Source organism: Vicugna pacos, chromosome 18 (genome assembly GCF_048564905.1).
Source record: "Vicugna pacos chromosome 18, VicPac4, whole genome shotgun sequence".
NCBI classification, from domain to species: Eukaryota; Metazoa; Chordata; class Mammalia; order Artiodactyla; family Camelidae; genus Vicugna; species Vicugna pacos.
The window spans coordinates 29,345,898-29,365,015 of NC_133004.1; the positions used below are offsets into that span (position 1 = coordinate 29,345,898).

At 55.5% G+C, this 19,118-nt stretch overlaps 2 protein-coding genes across 2 annotated transcripts in view; one reads left to right on the top strand and one right to left on the bottom strand.

Moving 5' to 3' along the window:
* PLK1 (polo like kinase 1) overlaps positions 1-980 on the top strand; it is a 20,061-nt gene extending 19,081 nt beyond the window's left edge. The window contains exons 9-10 of the mRNA XM_006201208.4: positions 34-216; positions 475-980. Of these exons, the coding sequence (XP_006201270.1) occupies positions 34-216; positions 475-681 (390 nt within the window). The 3' untranslated portion in view covers positions 682-980. The remainder of the gene's footprint in view (positions 1-33; positions 217-474) is intronic.
* ERN2 (endoplasmic reticulum to nucleus signaling 2) lies at positions 929-18,519 on the bottom strand. Its single transcript, XM_072942147.1, has 22 exons — positions 18,445-18,519; positions 16,694-16,799; positions 16,301-16,334; positions 16,000-16,072; positions 12,947-13,019; positions 12,719-12,826; positions 12,297-12,398; positions 11,119-11,383; positions 9,308-9,386; positions 9,068-9,215; positions 8,839-8,960; positions 7,964-8,119; positions 7,577-7,753; positions 4,551-4,627; positions 4,223-4,412; positions 4,039-4,138; positions 3,758-3,957; positions 2,397-2,544; positions 2,176-2,303; positions 1,533-1,656; positions 1,385-1,452; positions 929-1,304 (listed from the first exon to the last, which is right to left on the bottom strand). Exons 1-22 carry the CDS (start codon positions 18,517-18,519, stop codon positions 1,092-1,094), a joined length of 2,766 nt encoding a protein of 921 aa, XP_072798248.1. The 3' UTR covers positions 929-1,091.
* Between the last annotated feature and the right edge of the window lie 599 nt (positions 18,520-19,118).

The window sequence follows — 19,118 nt, forward strand, 5'->3', positions numbered from 1 at the left end:
AACTGTGGGCTCCCTCCCTCGCTTTCCACCCAGATCACCCTCCTTAAGTATTTCCGAAACTACATGAGCGAACACTTGCTGAAGGCGGGTGCCAATATCACGCCCCGCGAAGGCGATGAGCTAGCCCGGCTGCCCTACCTGCGCACCTGGTTCCGCACCCGCAGCGCCATCATCCTGCACCTCAGTAATGGCTGCGTGCAGATCAACTTCTTCCAGGTGAGCCGCAGGTGAACGGGGCCGTGGGGAGTTGGGGCGGGGTATCTGTGCCTCTCAGCGGGCCCACGGAGTTGGGTGGGCAGTGGGGGGCATGGGACATGTCTTTGGTGGCAGGCAGTAGAAGGGAGTGAAGTGGGGTGGGACCCCCCAGTCAGCCGGGGTCCTTTCCCTCCCCCCCACACACACACACTAGCAGCTGGATCTTCAGTCACTGATAACCCCCTGTCTGTCCATTGCCCTCCTCTCCTCCTCTCACAGGACCACACCAAACTCATCTTGTGCCCACTGATGGCAGCCGTGACCTACATCGACGAGAAGCGGGACTTCCGCACGTACCGCCTGAGCCTCCTGGAGGAGTATGGCTGCTCCAAGGAGCTGGCCAGCCGGCTGCGCTACGCGCGCACCATGGTGGACAAGCTGCTGAGCTCGCGGTCCGCCACCAACCGCCTCAAGGCCTCCTCGTAGCCCCCGACCCCCACCAAGGACTGGCACCTTCCTCTCCCCAACCAGCACCTGGCCCCACGCTGGTCAGCTCCCGTGGTGCTGCTGTATAACGTGCCCCCCAGCCCTGGGGGCTGGGGTGAGAGCCGGCATCCCTGCGGGTGGGGGCTCTGTGTAAGTTATTTTTGTACATGTTCCGGTGTGGGTTCTGTGTCCTCCTCCCCGTCCCTCTCAACCCCACCATATGAATTGTACAGAATATTGCTATTGGATTCGGGACTGTCCTTTCCTTGCCTTTATACATTAAACACGTGTGAATCGTCCTTTTCTTCTTGTGTTCCCTGCGGGGCGCGCGCACCTGGGCCCTGCCCGCACCGTGGCTCCGCCATCCCCGGCCGCCAAGCCTCCGCTGGTGTTCCGCCCGCGGTGGGGGTTCAGCTCCCGGCAGCCCCTGGGCATGCCCCCCTGGCCCCCGAGGCCGGCGGGTAGTAGGGCAGGAAGAGGCTCTCGGAGGCGCAGCTCCTCATGGCCTGGTACGTGTGGAGCAGCAGCCGCGGGAAGCGGGCTGTGAAGTACTGGAGGAAGCCGTCGGGGACGGGGCCCAGCACCTGCCGTACCTCATCCGGGAGCTCCCTGTAGTGGTGCTTCTGAGGTTGGAGCAGAGGGCCCGGGCTCAGCTGGACCAGCCTCCCCACCGTCCAGGCCCCACCCGAGCCCCGGGACGCACCTTGTTCCTCACAGCGCGGAGCAGGTCTCGCACTGAAGTCCCCTTATACGACCGGAACCTTCTCAGATCTGTGGGCAGGGAAACCACTGACACAGCTGTCCCCGCTGAGCTCCCCTTGGCCTCCTGGCCACCTGGTTCTGGCCCCTACCTGTCTGCAGCGGCACTGAGATGTGCTTGTGCCAGTCTCTCCGGACCACTTCAGAACCTCCCGCCTCCAGCGCAGTCACCAGGGGTCCCTGCTCAGGCTCCTTCTCCAGCCAGTCGCTGACGTCCTAGGACCCACAGAGCTCCTGAGCCTCCTGACCAGTGTCGGAGGCCACAGGCCAGGGGTGTCCTATGGCTGGGGGAGTGGAGCAGCCAAAGCTGCTCAGGTTTAGGATAAGGATTGTTGCTGCCCGTGGAGTGCAGTTTCTCTTGCACTGTGCCAGGTCTAATCCAACCTGTGATGGAGGTGCTGTTCCCATTTTGCAGATAAGCAAACTGAGGCTCAAGGTCACACAAGTGCAATGGGCCGTGGGGGCAGGAATAGTGTGAGTGACAACTAGGGCTGAAAGGAATGGGGAGTATTCTCACGCCAGGGGCAGTTGGGCTGGGAAAGTGGTAATAAGTAGACTGCAGTGCCCAGGTGGCAACATTTAGTTTGGGCTCTGTCTTGGTTTAGATAAGGAGCCGGGCTGTCTGGAGCAGGTAGACAAATCTCTTTTCCTCCAGCCACTCTGGATTCCCCTTTCCTGCTGCTCAGGGCCCAAACCTGGGGCTTTCTGGGGCCGTTCCCAGGATTTCCCCCTGACCTGGAAAAACTGCAGCTGCTTGGCTCTGCTCCAAAAGAAGGGGTGGGCCAGCACCTGGTGAGCGGAGGGGCGGGCCTGCGATGGCTGGCTTAGCATGGCCTCCACCAGGTTCCGGGCGATGACCTTGTCTGTTGGTGCAAGAGGGAGGGATGGCTTCAGGCCCACCCAGCCCCTGCCCAGCCTCCTCCCTCCTCCACCAGCCCAGGCCCCCCCTCACCCACCATGGGCCTCTTCCTCCAGATGAGACAGGCAGGGAGCCCCAGCGAGGATGTTTGCCTGGCGGTAAAGACTCTCCCCAAAGGGGTGGCTGCCCCCGGAAAGCACATAGTAGAACAGGCAGCCTGCAGAGAAGATGTCCACCGCGCTAGTCTGGGGGCCAGAGGGGTGGGCATAAGGAGGCGGCCTCTGCTCCAGGAAGCCTGCCTGGCTGGGATCTCTCACAGCTGATGCAGATCTGGTTCAGACTAGGATTCAAAAAGGCTTCCCAAGAGGCAGCTTCTTCACCCTCTGCACCATTGAAAGGGGCCCGTGGTTTTCACCCCAAATCTTTGTCCCACTGAGCCTCTAGTTTGGGTTTCCAAGCGTCATACCTCCAGGGCTGGTGGGTGACAGAACTGACTGAAGCTGGCCAGCTTTGAGGCAGTGAGGACTAGGATCTGGCCCTGTCCACACGTGGCTGCTGACACTTAGCTCCAGCTGGTTGCCTCCAGGGGACCCTCTCGGGTGGCAGAGCTTTGATTTTCTGAGAAAGTCCGGAAATGCAGACTTCCAAGTGGAATTTCCCGAAAGGTAAAATACTGGCCACTCATTAAAAAAAAATCAAAACCTGAACAGGCTCAGAACACCAGTGCTTTGGTCCTTGGGCCGCCAGGTTGCTACCTCTAGCTCGACTTCAGGGTCAGGGTGGCTTTGCCTAATGACTGTCCTTGAGTGTTACTCTCATTCATGCCCGTGACCTCTACCACACACTGACTCAAAAATCTATAATCCTGGGGTCTCGGACTCAAGTGTCTCTGGGGGCCAGATACTACTCTGTGCTTCAGCTCATCTAGTGCTCCCCAAACCCTCCACATCTGGGATTTCTCCAAGCTGGCTATGCGTTAAAATCCCCAGAGGTCGGACTTACTGGGTGTGGGCCTGGGCACCTGAATGTTTTCAAGTTCCCCAGTGATCCTGCAGCACAGTAGAGATGAAAAGTATTTTCTAGCTAAGGGTCTCTCCACCTCAGGACTATTGACATTTTGGACCAGATAACTCTTCGTCCTGGGGGACCGTCCTGTGCACTGTGGGATGTTTAGCAGCATCCCTGGCCTCTCCCCACTAGATGGCAGTAGCAAGCCTCCCTTTCCCCTGCCAAATGCGACAACCAAAAATATCTCGACGTCGCCCAAGGCCCCCTGGGTGGCAAAATCATCCCAGGTTGAGAACCACAGCTCTAGGTAAGAAGGGAAGAATTATCCCCAGTTTACAGGTGAAGAAACAGGAGTGACTATAGATCACACTGTGGGTGAAACGGAGCGCGGACAGAAGAGGCGCTAGGCAGGGAGGGAATCCTGCAGCCGAGGGTGGCAGGATGACTCACGGGGCTGTCTGGGGGCAGGAGCTGCAGGAGCTCGGGCGCCATCCAGCCTTCTGTGCCAGGGATGCCCGAGCGGAGGCTGAAGCTGTAGCGCCCGGCAGACAGCTTCTTGCACAGGCCGAAGTCTGAGAGGACGACTCTGCTTCTGCCCTGGCTGTCGGGCCCCGCAATGAGGACATTGCCTGGCTTCAGGTCCCGGTGCACTGTGAGAGCAGAGCAGAGCAGACCTGAGAGCTGAGCCGGACAGGCAGGGGCTGGGATGGAGGGCGGGAGGCGGCTGGTACCTATGTGTAAGGAATGCAGATGGGCCAGGCCCAACATCAGCTGCTGCAGCGCCATCTCTCGCTCCAGGCCCCAGCTGTCCAGCTCTGGGTTTTCCACGTACTGAGGAACAGCAAGGGGCAGAGTGTCACTCTGTGGCCCGGGACCCCTGCCCCCCCGCCGTCCCCGAGCGAGCGCTGGCCTCACCTCCCGCAGCGAGGCCCGGCAGAGCTCCAGGGCAAGGTAGTGGAACTGGGGCCCGCGCTCGGTGCAGAAGTAGCGGAGCACGTTGGGGTGCCTGTCGGATTCCTGCAGCAGCTGCACCTCCCGCCGGACCAGGCCGAAGCATTCACGGAGGAGCCGCTTGACAGCCACCGCCCGCCCTTCGAACTGTCCCCTGGGAGGTGGCAGGCGGAGGTTCAGAGGGCAGATGAAGGAGAAAGTTAGGAACTGCACCCACCTTGGGGATTCTCTGAAAGAATGGCTCTCCAAGGGACAGGGGCCATCTCCAGCCCGGCGCCCGGCTGCCACTCACCGGTATACAAACGTTCCGCCTGCCCCGCGGCCCAGCACATCCTTGGGATTGAAGGAAATCTTCCCCACCACGGTGAGCTCAGCTGAGGGGACAGGCATGGGGGGAGGTCTCAGGGAGCCTCTGCTCACTGCCCACAGCCATCACCCTGCCCAGTCCAGACCCTCCCTGCCGCTGTGACCTTTCTGTGGCCTCCACCTTCCACGCCCAGCCTGCTGCCAGGCTGCCTGGGCCCAGTGCCTGGAGCTCCCCCTTGCTCTGTGTGTACTTGGGCAAGCGGCTTAGCCGCTGTACCCTGGTTTTCTCATCTGTGAAGTGGGACTAACACTAAGGAGCCTGCGTAGCAGGATTATGAGGATTAATAAAGAAAGGGGAGGGCAGAGGTTTGCTGTGCGGGCTTCTTTTGTCATTGTCCCTCTTTGGCATTTTTCTGTCTAGGTTTCTTTCCTTTCCTTCCTCTGTCACCCTCCCCACCTCCACCAGTTACAATGAACCCTTTGAATGGAGGCATTGGCTTCAAACAGGAAGGTGAGTTTTGGCAGCTGGAAACATGGTGAGAGTGAGCGCTGTCTCAGAAAAGACTGTCCTGGACAGGACGGGGTTGTCCTGGACAGGAGGGGCCGGGCGGGAAGTGGGCATTTGGACGCTGAGCTGCCCCAGGGTTAGTTCTAGGGAGGCCTCGGTTTCCTGCCAAGAAGGGTGGGGTTGGCTAGGGCAGGCAGTGGACTCGCGTAGTTACTGCTGTTCCTTTTCGGTAGCTTTCGAGAGACCCCCTCCCAGTGGCCCAGGCACGTCGGTCCAGGCAGGCTGAGCCCTGCCCAGCTCCAAGGGGCCCCATGCATACAGCCAAGTGTGTCTGGCACCCGCTGAGTTATACCCCCCTCAGTGGCCCTGAGAACACTCTCCTTAGGAAGAGCTGCCAGCTTTGGTCTCTCTAATCAGCTCTAGGAAAAGTCAATGAAAATTAGCATCAGAGATCAGTATCGAGCTGTCCCTCAGCACTGCTCTGAATTATCTACTTAAACAGTCACTCCCATCTGTCGATGAAATGCAAGCAATAACCTGATCCGTGTGCGATGGACCCTCCGGAGTGTGGGCTCGGGGCTGGAAGCACATCACCCACAGGTGAGATGTGCCTGCCTCTCCGGCAGCTCAGAAAGCAGGGATAGAGGGGCTCAAAAGCCTATTTGAACAAGCGCAGCTCAGCCGGCTCCAGGTGCGGGTCCCTGAGCACTTCCGGCCCCTCTTGGGTACCACTCACTTGGTTCTGCTTGGTTCTTGGTCCCGTCTCTGGCACGCCTGCCTTCCCTGCTCTGGATGCCCTTGGCGTGAGGTAAACACTCTCTGCACGCTTTCTGGGTTAAATATTCACATGCACCCTTGACGCCGGGATGGAGGCCACACTTCAGGCCACAAAGGCCTTGAGTGCAGAAATAACAAGGGGGGAGGCTCTGTCTGCACACACGTACTCGCCATCACTTGCTCAGCCTTCCCTATCGTGATGATGGGGAAGCAGCAAAGGCCGGAGAGAAGTTCTAAAGCAGAGTCAACAGCTGTCACGTGAGGGGGAAATGGTGTCGAGGCAGAACTCCCCCTGGAAACCCTGAGAACACGTGATGCCTTGCGTTGCTCCTTTACACGGGTTGGGAAGCCCCTGAAAGTCGGTCACGCGCTTTCATGGGCATCACCACCAAAGTGCAAACAGAACTACTGTCCCACAGCTGACCTGCCTTGGAGTCCCTGAGCTGCCACTTACTGGCTTTGTGTGTCTGCGGTGGGGGTGCCATGGACCTTCCTGCCTTCATTTCCTCTTCCTTAAAAATAAAATAAATGTTACAACAGCAAGCCACCTCCGGGAATGTTGTGAATATCTCACGAGTTCATGCCTGCACCGTGCTTACAACAGTGCCTGGTACACAGGAAGTGCCATACAGTGTCAGCTCTGTGGTAGCTCTGGTTCAGGCTTGACTGCATCCACTTACTGTTGAATACACCACGTAGCCTGAAGGATGCCCAACCAAGCCTGGGGAGATGAATTGGTGGAAGTTAAATGAGAGTAGGATGTGACTCCAGTGTAGATTTTGTGAACCAATAAAAGGCCTTGAGGAACGCCCCTCTCCCCGCATCAAGGGGAGGACCAAGATTTCCAAGGTCAGTGTTCTTGACATAGACATTCTAACCAGAGGTTAGAGGCTGCCACGAGGTGCTGGCGCTGGAGGGCTTTTCGGAGAGTGGTTCTCGAAGATTTTCTGTCATCGGCCACATTCGTTTATTTGACTCTCCCTGCACTAAACCAAGATTTTGATGCACTGGACTCCAAATAGCTGTATATCACATGGGCACGTCCCAGACTATTAACTGTAACTCTCTCTGTTCCTCACACCTGCCCAGCACACATTCACTCCATCTATATTTACTGAGTTGAGAATGGCTGTTTAAGACTCTCCAGGGCCCATTGTCAGCCACTGATTTCCCCTGAGCTATGCTCTGTGTTGATACTGTAGCAGTAAACAAGGCAGGCTTTACCACAGCAGTTCAGATCAGGCGTGTGTTTTCCAGTTTGCCACAGTCCCCACCACTCCCTATTCTCTCTCCCACGTGGCTGCTTTGCTTGTTTACTTTATCCAGTTGGCCCACCCGTGAGCCAATAACATCACCAGGTATGATTTAATAATAATGGGGATGGGAACCTCTCATCACAAGGTGATGTAACAGGGTAGGTGTTATTAGTCCCATTTGACAGATGAGAAAACAGAAGCTCAGACGAGTTAAGCAATTCATCAAAGTTAACAGAACTGGGTAAGGATCTAACTCCTCTATTTGCATCTAGGGTTCTCGAAAAGGACAGCAGTAAAAATGATGGCAAGCCATTTCTAGCGGGCTCAACTACACAGCAGGCACTATTCGAAGTGCTTTCCAATTAACTCATTTAGGCTTCGCTACCCCACCATAACGGCTTCTAACAAACCGACTTTGAAGCTAAACCTCCCCTCTTTTCTGTCCCCGACTCTCCCCTTTCCTGTTCACACAAGCTCACCTTCAGGGTCTTCGAGGGGCTGGTCTTGCTCTGAGGGGTTTGGAAGCCTCTTCTGGCTCTGTGGGGTGGCCCCCGAGGGCTGGCACTGAGCTTCCGGTGAGATGTGAGAAGGGCCTGCAGGTGCCAGGGGGGCCTGCTGCTGCTGCTTCTCCACCACCAGCTGCTGCTGCTGAAACATGAGGGCCTGAGCCAGCCTGGCCCTGGAGCGTTAACACACAGAGCACAGGATCGGGGGCTCGGGGAGCTGCTAAAAGGAAGACAGTGGGCCGAATCGGATCTGGGTCGGGGAGAAAGTTGCTAAGTGGCCTTGGAGAGCAGGAGCAGAGTTGCCCCTAGGAAGACTGTGAGATGGACCTGAGGTCGCGGGCAATGGGCTTACCTGCCTCATCAGGAAGAGAATCCACCCTCCCAGGAGGAGGGCAGTGAGGCTGGTTGCCAGCAGGTCTTGAGTTCCCAGTCCGGGGTACAGGCCTGGGGTTTTCTCTTCCGGATGCAGCTGTAGGTTCGAAGGTTCCTCTTGGGTCAGGCTCAGGAGCTGGGGACAAAGAGACTTTCACTCTTAGCAGCCCCTCCCACTGTGGACCCCCTAAGTAACCCTTCTGCATCACCCAGCACAGGGCTGGGCTTAGCTGAAGGGGTGGTAAGTGAGTGGTCTGGTGGGAAACGTGGCACTTTCCACGGTGAAACATCACGGCGCCCCAGACGATCGTCTTTCAAACCTAGCTGAGGGCCAGCGTCTCCTGTAGTGTCGCTAAAAAATACAGATACTCCTGTGGCATCACCAAAAAGTGCAAGTATCCACCTCCAGAGATTCTGGATTCAGTGGGGCTGAAGTCAGTGGCTTCCAGGTGATTCTGATGAGCAACAAGATTTGAGAGTCATTTCTCCAGCTCATGCCTGTTCTTTCTAACCTTGAACTACTGGCAACTCTTGTCCAGTCCTCTCCCAGGAAGGCATGCTTTTACGATTTTTTCTGTTTTCATTTTCTCACTTGTTAAATATTTTGTAACCTTTCAGTTGAAGAAGAATAAAGAAAACTGTGACCCACGTTTCACAATTTAGGTAGCCAGTAACTTTTTGACACTTCTAGCACGTCTCTGACAATAACCAAAGTTAAGTTTTCCTTCCAAGAAGTTGTGTGAGGACAATTGACTCTCTCTTAAGTGTTATTCCTAGAAACCCGAGGAAATGATCCAAGGGCTGCCTAGCCGCTTGCTGCCTCTCCCCGCTTTCCTCTGCCCTTTTAGCACTGACCTCCAAGAAGACAGCTGGGGCCTGAATGCTCTCTGAGGGTCTGGTCCCAGAAGTCCCACTCTCTGGGGTGGGATGGACCCTCAGCATGGTGGTGTGCAGGACTGGAGGTGGCTCATGGTGTCCTGAGGGGCAGAAGAAACAAGTCAGTGGGCTGAAGGCAACCTCAGCCTTCCAGCTCAGAACCTGGGCTCACAGGTCCCTTACTCCAAATTTGGGCTAGGAGTCTCACCAATGAGCAGCCACTGGCTGGGGAGGGCCACGCTGCCTGAGGGGTACCTGACAGCAGTGCTAGGTGAGCCCTCTCTCTCTCCTGAGACTTGGAGTGTCACCTCATCTGTGGTGGGGCCATCTGTGGGGGCCAGGGTCAGTCCACGAGGCTATGGCAGAAGATGGAGAGTCATGAGTCGGGGGAGGGCTCCTCTCCTGCTCTCATCCCCTCTTTCCAGCCCCTCAGAGACCTCCTTCTCACCACTAGGGCCACCCCTGTGTGAACCAGTGCTTTAGAGACATAGAAGCCAGCTTCATCCTTACCCACATACAGCGTCATCCTAGTGGGGGAGAGGAAAAGTGGAAAAGAATGAGTGATGGTTGTGGATGGTTTCAGTTCCCACAGTATCCATGTCTGTGCCCCCTCCCACACTGACTCTGGACTTGGCCATGTCACTTGCTTTGGCCAATAAGGCAATAGATAATGTAAGACATAACTAGAGGCTTGAGAACTGCTTGTTCTTCGGGGCTTGACCTCTCACGTTGTTCTTTGGAACTCTGAGACCACCATGAAAGGAAACCCAGGCTAGTGTGTGTGGGCATGAGAGATCTTATTTGACATCTGAGGGCTAAATAATCCACCAATCATGGCACAGGATGAGTAAAGCCATTCTAGATGGTCCAGGCTGAGCCAAGCCACCAGCTGATTCACAAAATCTTGAAAAATTATAAATTTTGAAGCTCTAAATTTGGGGGGGGGGATTGTTTGTTATGCAGCAAAAGCTAACTGATACAAACTCTAGAGTCACTGTTTCTAGCCCAGACCACTTTCAAGAGCTCAGTTTTTTAAATCTGAACTCATCACCTCATTCCTTGCCTGCTCCTCCCCTCTTCCTCCTCTAATGTTCCCTGCCTCTGAAATGACAGCAGTCATGTGCTTCTGCATAACTGTTGACTCCGCTCACAATCACCAAAACTCTCTAGTCACCAAATTCTTACTGGTTTTCCCTCTTAGTATCTGTTGCCCTCCACGTGTTTCCATCTCTGGTGTTTCTGCCCTGGTTCAAAGTGTCTTCATCTCTTGCCTGAACTAATGCGATATTCTATGTGTTCACTTCCTCCCTTGTGACTCTAAGGTGTTCTTCACCCTGCAGCCTGGTCGATATGATCAAATAACTTCTCTGCCTAAAACCCTCCAGGGACTTCTCTTTAGCCTTGTCCCAAACGCTTTAAATGATCCTACAAGATTCCTGCTTAACAGCCTCAGACCTTATTCCCTGCTCAGAGATATTCTCCAGCCTTATTCAATTTGTTAATTCAACCTGTTCCCTGGTTGTCACGATCCCCCTCTTTCTCCCTCTCCCTTTCATTTCCTATTCATCCTTTAGGTTTCAACTTATATGTCCCTTCCTCTAGGGAGCTTTCTATGACTGCCTCCTGCCCCCAGGCTCAACTTAGGTGCCCCCCATATACATTCCCATGACACTGTATACTTCTCTTATCTCCTCTTTTATTATATCATATTATGGTTGCCTCTTGACACAGCTCTCTGCCCCACTGGACCCTGAGATTTCTGTAGGTGGGAACACTGGTTATATCATTGCATTCCCAGAGTGCAGACTGCTCCATAGCAAGGGCTCAGCTCATGTCTGTGGAATGAACTGAGCGAATGGATAATCCCTGATTTTCCCAGTCTGTCTCCTGGTGCCCCAAGATGGGGACACTACGGTATTTGGTGCTGTAAGGAAGGGTCATATTTAAACTTTTTAACGACCAATAAACATACAGTACCTACCAAGGAGAACAGGTGCCAGCTATAGCACTGGGGTGGAGACACGGAGGCCCCTCCTAGGCCAGATCTTACCCTATCAGTTGCTGAACAATGGGTTTATCCGGGGGATCCTGGGAGCACATGGTGGGTGGTGCAGGGCACTGATTATTCACCAAACTGTTTGTAAGGTTTTGACCCCTGCTTCAGCTGAACTGGTGTGTCATGGTGGAACTTCACGCCTGCGCACTGCACCTGGGCTGCACCACGGCCAGAGGCCCCGGCCCCCAGGCATGCGCACTTACAGCAGCTGAGTGTCCAAGGCAGAGAAGTGGGTGGCTGTGTCCTGGGGGCCTGAGGCAGGCAGTCGGATGTAGCCCCAGCGGAGGGCGAGGAAGTGCAAGGTGTCGCGAGCCAGTGTGAGATGAGGCAACTGGCGCAGGCTGTCCTGGTGCCAGGTGTAGATGCCCGTCACGGGTACGCCCAAGTCCTGGGTCCACAGCACTGCTCCGCTCCCCGGGTCCACAGTCAGCAGCAGGCCGATCCCACAGGACGCCAGGTGGCTCATGTCTGCCAAGAAAGGTGGCTGGGGAGATGCGGTCAGGGAGCTTGACCTGCGGCATCTCAGAGCATCTTGAGCGGGAAGGCTGCTCTGAGGGTGGGCCATCGGGAGGGCCACTCAGGTGTGTGGAGGTCAGGTGAGATCACTTGGAGGGTGATCAGGACATGGGAAGTTCACTGGGTCACTTCGATCAGTTGGGGTCAACTGGGCAGCAGTATGAGGTAGAGGGGTCTGGCAGGGTCAACCAAAGGTGACTGAGGTGTGTGACTCGGCCCTTGTTACTTCAGAGAGATGTGGGGTAGTCAGTCATGCGCTGGCTGCTGGTCAACAAGGGTGGTCTGGAGACATGCGGGTCACCTGGGAGCCATTCAGGACCTGAAGGGGGTCAGTCAGGGGCCCTGTGGGTGTCACCTGTGATGTGTCAGGGTCACCTGCATGAGTTCTCATGTGGAATGATGAAGTCAGGGTATGAGCGGTGGCTTAGAGGCACCTGTGGGGTCACTCAGGCGTTTGAGTAGGGCAGTCATAATACCAAGGGGGTGGTCAGTCTGTGGGAGGTCACTAAAGGTCATCTGTCAGGGGTCATTCAACATTGGGGGTCAGTTAGAACACGTACGGACTGCTCAGGGGGTGCAGGGGTTGCTTGGAGTCCCTCAGGACGTGCAGTGTCGCCCAGCGTGACCTGGGTGGGCTCGCCTGGACTGTGAAGGAGTTAGGGTGCTAAGGCTGCTCAGGGTGCAGGAGGGTCGGGCTGAGGGGGGTCACTTAGGGCTGCCCATCAGGGGTGTGCCGTTCAGTACACGGGGTCCCTCGGAGGTCAGATGGGTCTGAATGTGGTGGGGCTTGGTCGTGGATGCCACTCAGGGTTCCCCGAGCTGGGGAACTTGCTCCCAGGTGGGGCCAAAGAAAGGAGGAACTCACATTTCCCAGGCGAGCCATCCATGGGGGGCGCTGAGTAGCGGCGGTAGGTGGTGTTCCAGCGCAGGGCCGGGGCTCTGGGGTTGTGCATGGTGACCGTGTACTCTGGGGATGCCCGAAAGCAGGGTTACCAGGAGCGCCCATGTGACACTCCCCCACCCCGACCCAGGGGACGTCATCTTATGGGGTTTGGGGCTTCCTGAGCACCCGGCCTGGAGGCCAGAGTCTGAGCATCACATGGCGGAAGCTGGGTCTGTTTTGGTTACTGCTGTGTCCCTAGCTCCTTGTTCAGTGCTCAGTGAAGTGTTTGTTGACTGACAGATTGATTGGCCCAGACTCAGGCCAGTTGGATAGCAATTGCCAGGTCTGGGCAGAGCAAAAGCGGGGCTGCCCGGAGCTTGGGGAGCAGCTGGGGCCTGACTCACGTGTCCGGCCGATGTAGAGGCGAGGGGTAGAGGGTTGCTCTGTGGTTAGCGTCATCTGTGTCTTCCCTGACTCAGGGTCCACCACAAACCAGGCATCCTGCTTCCGGCCTGTGGAGGTGGAAAGTGTGCCCGCTCTCAAGATGGCCTGGAGAGGGGGTGCAGCCTGTCCGTCCTGACCTAGGTCCCATCCCTGCTAGACCTGGACTCAGAGGCTGGAGAGATGCTTACCCGTATAGAAGACACCATCAGAGCTGCGACACGGGGAGGCATGAACCAGCTCGGGGACGGTGAACGGCAGTCTCTGAGGAGCAGGAAGAGCAGAGAAACACATACAACCTGTTCATTAGGTACAATTATTATAATACCCATTTCCAGAAAGGCTAAGTAACTTGGCTAATGTCACACAGCTGGAACATAGCAGAGCCAGAGACAGTCTGGGCCCCAGCCAGGCAGCTTCCAGAACCCGCACACTTAACCACTCTGCTACATGACCCCTTACGGAGCTGCAGCAAATCCCACACCCAGTGCCAAGATGCCACCTGATGTCTTGATCCCGGCCTGACAACTTCCTCAGAAACACTTGCCAAGACTTTAAAACTTCAATGGCTGTGACAGCTTCAGGGAGGCTGCTCCAGGTTAAAGGATACCCAAGAAACATTAGGACCAAACTCAAGGGGCCATCCTGGTTTTGGACTGGAAACAATAAAGGGCACCACTGGGACACTTGACAAAATTAATATGGACTGTGGATTAGATAGCACTATTGCATCAACATTAAATCTCCTAATTTTGATAATTTACACTCAGGCTATTGTGTGTTCCAGGAATATACAGCGACACTTTAGGAATAAAGGAGAATAGTGTCTGCAACTCATTCTCAAATAGTTCAGAAAAAGAAATTTTATATACACAAGTATATTATTTATCTACCTATTAAGAGAGAATGGTAAACTGAAAGTGATAAGATGTTAAAAAATGGATGAATTTGGGTATAGGGAATAAAGAATTTCTCTGTACTATTCCTGCATTTTTTTTCCCTTATGTTTGAAATCATATCAAAGTAAAAAAAAAAAAAATCCCAAACTCCACATACTGCGCTTTAGCCAGACAGCATCCCAAGCGCAAGGAAGTACCTACCGAGAGGAAGAGAATTGGGGCTTCCCGGGGCAGAGTCAGGATCCACAACAAGAGTCAACACAACCTGTAGTTGATGTGTGAGCTTACACTGTGCTTGGGGAGCACGTGAAGTTGAGGGTGCCTGATGCAGATGCGGGGACTGAAGAAGGGCTGACAGGCAAAGTTCAGTTGTTCATTCATTCATTCATTCAACTGCTGTTTGATGAGCAGCTATCACTAGCCAGGTGCTGGGACCCAGTGATAACTAAGTACCTTTCTGCACAGAATTACATTTCTGGTGTGTGTGTATGAGGGAAAGATAGTAAATAAAAACACATGAACCATAATGCCAGGTGGTGGTAAATGCTATTAAAACAAACAAACTCAGAGAACTAGGAGAGGGGGTGATTTGACATAGGGCAGCCAGGGAGTAAGACCCCAAGCCAAGTGAGGCGTGAGCCTTAGGAAACGTGGAGGGAGAGCCCTCTGGGCAGAGGGACAGATTGCAGAGATCGCCGGCAGGAGCAGCAAGAGGGAGAGGGGATGGGGGGAGAAAAGTGGCCAGAAGTCAGGTCAGCTGGGGGCAAGGTCATAGGTGGGGATGGAGTTTGGATTTTAAACTGGGACACAGGGGATGAGCAGGAAACGGCTGGGGGAAGGGGCGCACTTCTCACAAATACTCTGGTTCTTATTCTGGGCTCTGGGTGGGAACATACTGCTCTGACTGCCTAAAGTGGGCACAGCCATGAGATGTGCTTTAGCCAAAGGGAGGGAGCGGAAGAGACACGTCACTTCCACACGGACACGCCAAGAGCAAGTGTGTGGTTCATCACCACGTTCCCCTTTGCTGTTTCGGTGACGAAGAAGCTCAGGTTCTAGCAGCTTGGGTCTCCAGGAGACCACAGGGCACAGAAGCTCGAGGACCGACGCGGGTCACAGGGTGTAAGCAAGGGCGCAAGCTCCGGGGAGCCGCGGAGATTTCAGTGTGCTGTTACTGCAGCGTGCTCTGGCCGATCCTGACTGAGTCCGGGAAGCAACGGCAGAGTGAAAGAGGGTTCCAGACGGTGGGGACAATTCAGGTGAAGCCCCAGAGCTGGCATATTCAGCAAACTGAACGGTGTGCGTGCGTGCAGGTGTGTGTGCACACGTGCCTGTAAGTGAGCGATGAGGCTGCAGAGTGAGGTGGCCCAGATCCCAGATGGCCTGACGTGCTTTGTCAGGGAGACTGGACTTTATCCCAGGCGCAGCGGGAGTGATGGGACAGACAACCACACCTGTCCCACTGAGGCCCGATGACAACCCCCGGCGGTGGACAGGACTGGAGGCCCACTCGCTGCCCCACTCACTCCCCAGGAGACATACTCGTTTGGATTCAGTCAGCGGGCACCCTACGCTCTGGCTTCCAGGCGGGCTGTGAAAATGGGGAGGAGGCAGGACCAGGGTATGTGTTCCCCGGTCTCCTCTCCCCAATCATGGTGGGCTGGCTGCGTCCCTCCCTCAAAGACCTCAGCCCCTGCCAGGTGGCCCTCTAAGCCTGCCCCCTCTGGTTCCAGGTTGTGGTAACTGCTTTCCCTCCCTATGAGCTTAGGGCTGATAATGGCACCCCACGTTCATGGGCCACAGAACATGGCACCCTGCCTTGAGGTTTCCCATACTCAGCCCACACCTTTGTAAATAATCCCGTAATAAAACCTCCTCAAGCTCCCCTTTTGCAGCGTGCCATCCATTTGCTGGGACGATGCCTGTCTACACATGGACATTTCTCACCAATTCAGTTTCCTAAATCACATACCTAGACCTTCCTGGCAGGGAAACCTGGCGCAGTCAGAATCCTGACCATGCCCGATTCTGCGCTTGGCCACTTGACAAGCTTTGGCTGATGAGACATTAGTGAAAGTGATACACTTGGCCCTCCCTATCCGTGGGTTTTGCATCCGCAGATTCAACCAATTGTACATCGAAAATATTTGGGGGAAAAAAGTTCCAGAAAGTTCCAAAAAGCAAAACTTGAATTTGCCCCTCCAGACAGCCTTCCCCTAGTGCTCTCAGACTTACTCCTCTGCAGGACACTCAGATTCTGACCATAAAGCCCCCTCTGCCCCCTCGGTGCTCTGGCTAACAGAAGCCCTGGCCCTCGCCCACCCCAAGCACTGAGGGAAACACACCATTAATCCCTGTTGTTTCTGGGTCCCCAAGATGTACAGGCTGCCATCAGCTGGGTCTGAGAGAAAGGCTGTCCTGTGGGGCAGAGAGGAATGGGATAAAGTTGGATACACGCACCCTGGAGGCAAGAGGCCCCCTTTCCCTTCAACTTCCCTGCAGGTAGGTGCCCACCCTTGCAGGAGGTACCACAGGGCTCCAGACCCAAATGTCTTCCCTTACCTCCAGCATACCCACCCCTCCCAGCAACTATGGCTTCCCCATCTCCCAGCTGCCTGCTCCTTAAAAGACTGAAGGTCCACTTACTCTGTGACGTACATTGGCCCTTGGATGATAGGATCTGCAGGAACAGGGACACAGGCATGTGCAGCTCCCTCCAGACTCCCCGTTAAAAGACATACCCCATATTGGGTGCTTGCTGTGTGCCAGACGCCAAACCAAGCGTTTGACATGAGTGTGATGTTATCCTCCCAAGAACTCTGTGAGGTAGGGTCGTTATCCTTAGTCCCATTTTACAGGTGAGGACACTGAGGCTCAGAGAGGTGAAGTGACTTTCCCAAGGCCACACAGCTGGTAAGCAGCGAAGGTGCCTGCAGACACCTGCTGGTTGGATTCTAGGCCCCATGTTCTTGCCCTCTACACTGACCTCCCTCCGCCCCGACTCGGGGCCAAGGTGGGAGGAATGACTGCCCTGCTTACCACCCTTCAGCGTCCACTTCAAGTCCCCCGTCTGCCTGTTCAGTGCGTGGAGACTTCCATCCAGGGTGGACACGAACAGGAGGCTCTCTGACCTGAAGGTCTGGACCTGCAGTGGAAGCAAAGTCACCTCTTCTGAGAGGCCTGGGACCACCTTAGCCCTTGCTCCAGGCAGGGCTGGCTGTGACTCCCTGTCCCCCAGAGGGAAACAGGAAGAATGACTGGGGAAGCTGCTGGCTCTAGCCACTGATCTCCAAGACCCTAGAGAGGAGTTACGGTGGAAGCTGGGGGACCTTGGCTCCTTTACAAAAGGACTTCAGTGACGCTTACAGCCTCCCTAAGAGATCAGTGCTATTATTCACACCACTGTGCAGGGGAGGGAGGCTCATTCTCCGGAAGGTGGGGTGAACAGCCGAAAGCCACGCAGGTAACAGACAGCAGAGCTGGGGCTTGAACCACCATCTCTCTGGGTCCAGCGCTGATCACCTTCTCCTTTGCCTCACTGTCTGCTTCTCTGGGGAAGACCCATTCTGCCTCCCCAGACCAGTCCGGCTGCTTTTGGTGCCAGGCCCCAGCGGGCCCCTTGAACCAAGGCTGGTGGGGGAGGGGGGTGCACAAGGGAGGGAGGGAGGGCTGGTGCTGCCCTTACATTTGGCCCCTGCTGGGCTCCCTCACCTGCTGCAGCCCCTCCTTGAACAAACAGGGTGGGGCTGAGCTCCTAGTAGGAACCCTAACATCCGGGTGGCCCAGCCGCGCCCTTGCAAAGGCCACGTCCTGCTCTGGGACCCTCAGGTTTGGGGTGGAGCAGCGGTTCAGGAGCAGTCAGGAAACTGCCTTGTATCCCTCTCTTTCCTGGGCCTGATTTGTGATCTGCAACGTGGCAGCCAGGAGAGGGGTCTGGAGAAGACACTGCAGACTGGTTGGCCACGGTTGACCACTATCGTGTTTTTAAAATGTGGTTTTAATTAGCTACCAATTAAAAAATTGGAACGACTTCACTTTTTAAAAAATGAAGATTTCTAATTTTTCTCATTTCTGGTCTTTATTTTTTTTCTCCTCATTTTTTCCTAGAAACACCCAATCTGGCCACACCGTGTTCACATTCACAGCTGGCAACCATGAGGTGAGTCCAGAGAAGTGACAGTGAGCATGGAGTGGCATGAACAGTTAGCTCTCCGATTTCATTAAGTGTTTGGGGGTTCTGAGGCTGGCGGAGTCGGCTCCAGTCCCGCCTTGGCCTTCTGGCTGCTGAAGACTGGGCTTTTCCGCTCCCAGCAGGGCTGCAGCGGATTCCCATCCCTCGAGCTTATTTATCCCAGAGCTTGTGAATCCCAGGTCCAGTCACAGGTAAGGGGGGAGCCTTGCCATCCTCCTGAATTTGTCTGTAAAACTGAGTGTGGGCACATTTTTCGACAGAGGACCTTTAAGATGATCATAAGTTCTAAGGAAGCCAGGATTCCAGAAATTTTAGGAGGCCTGGCTGGAAAGCCAGGGTCCCCTCGGGAGGGCTGTTCCTTCCACCCACACCCCCAGTGCTGCAGGAGGGGTGGGGTGTTGGGTCTACCTGGCATGTCTCTCCAGCTAGTGGGGTACCTGGGAACTCCCCAGAGCTAGGGGGCTTTCGCTGGCCAGGGGCCGACTTGGGGCATCCCGGATGCCTGGGAAGGCGGGGCGCCCCCTGTGGCCCCGCAGCGCCCCAGCCGCCTGCGTCCCGGAACCCGACCTTGCAGGCTCCCCGTCCGCCCGCTTCTCACCTGTGGCCCGAGCGTCCCCAGCAGCGCCACGAGCTGGAGCAGGAGCGGTGGCCACGGGCCAGCCCCCTGGGCCATCCTCGCCGTAGGCCGCATAGACGGCAGCCACACGGCTGGCCCGGTTCCTCGGTGCCTCCAGGGCACAACACGGCTTCCCGGGACGGAGGTGACTCCGCCCCGTGCTGGGCCGGCTGGGTGCGCAGAGGCCGGGCGCGACCTCAGCCCGCGGGCCGCCCCTTCCCCCGCCCTTCCCAACACACACCCGCATCCCGCTCCCCGTCACCCCGCGAGGGATGGCTCTGAGCTTTCCCGGAAAAGGGATTGTACCAACTGAGGTCCTTCATGGGGAAGTTACCACCCGCCAAGTGTTGTGCCAAATGTGTACGTCCACCATTCACTCATTTAATCTTCACGGCATTTCCGATGTTAAAGCTCCGGGTCAGAACCCGAATTCAGATTCAGACTTCTGACCTCAAAGCTTGTGCTCTTTGTTATTAGGGTGGTGGCCTCGACTGAGAGGTGATGAAATACAGATTAATTGGTTGACTCAGTTATTCATTCAATAAATATTTATTTATTATCCCAGCCTGGTACGCAGGAGAGACAAGGTCCTTGTTTTCGTAGAACTTACAGACTCCTAAGTGTTAGGCGTCAGACCTGCACATCAAAGTGTGCCT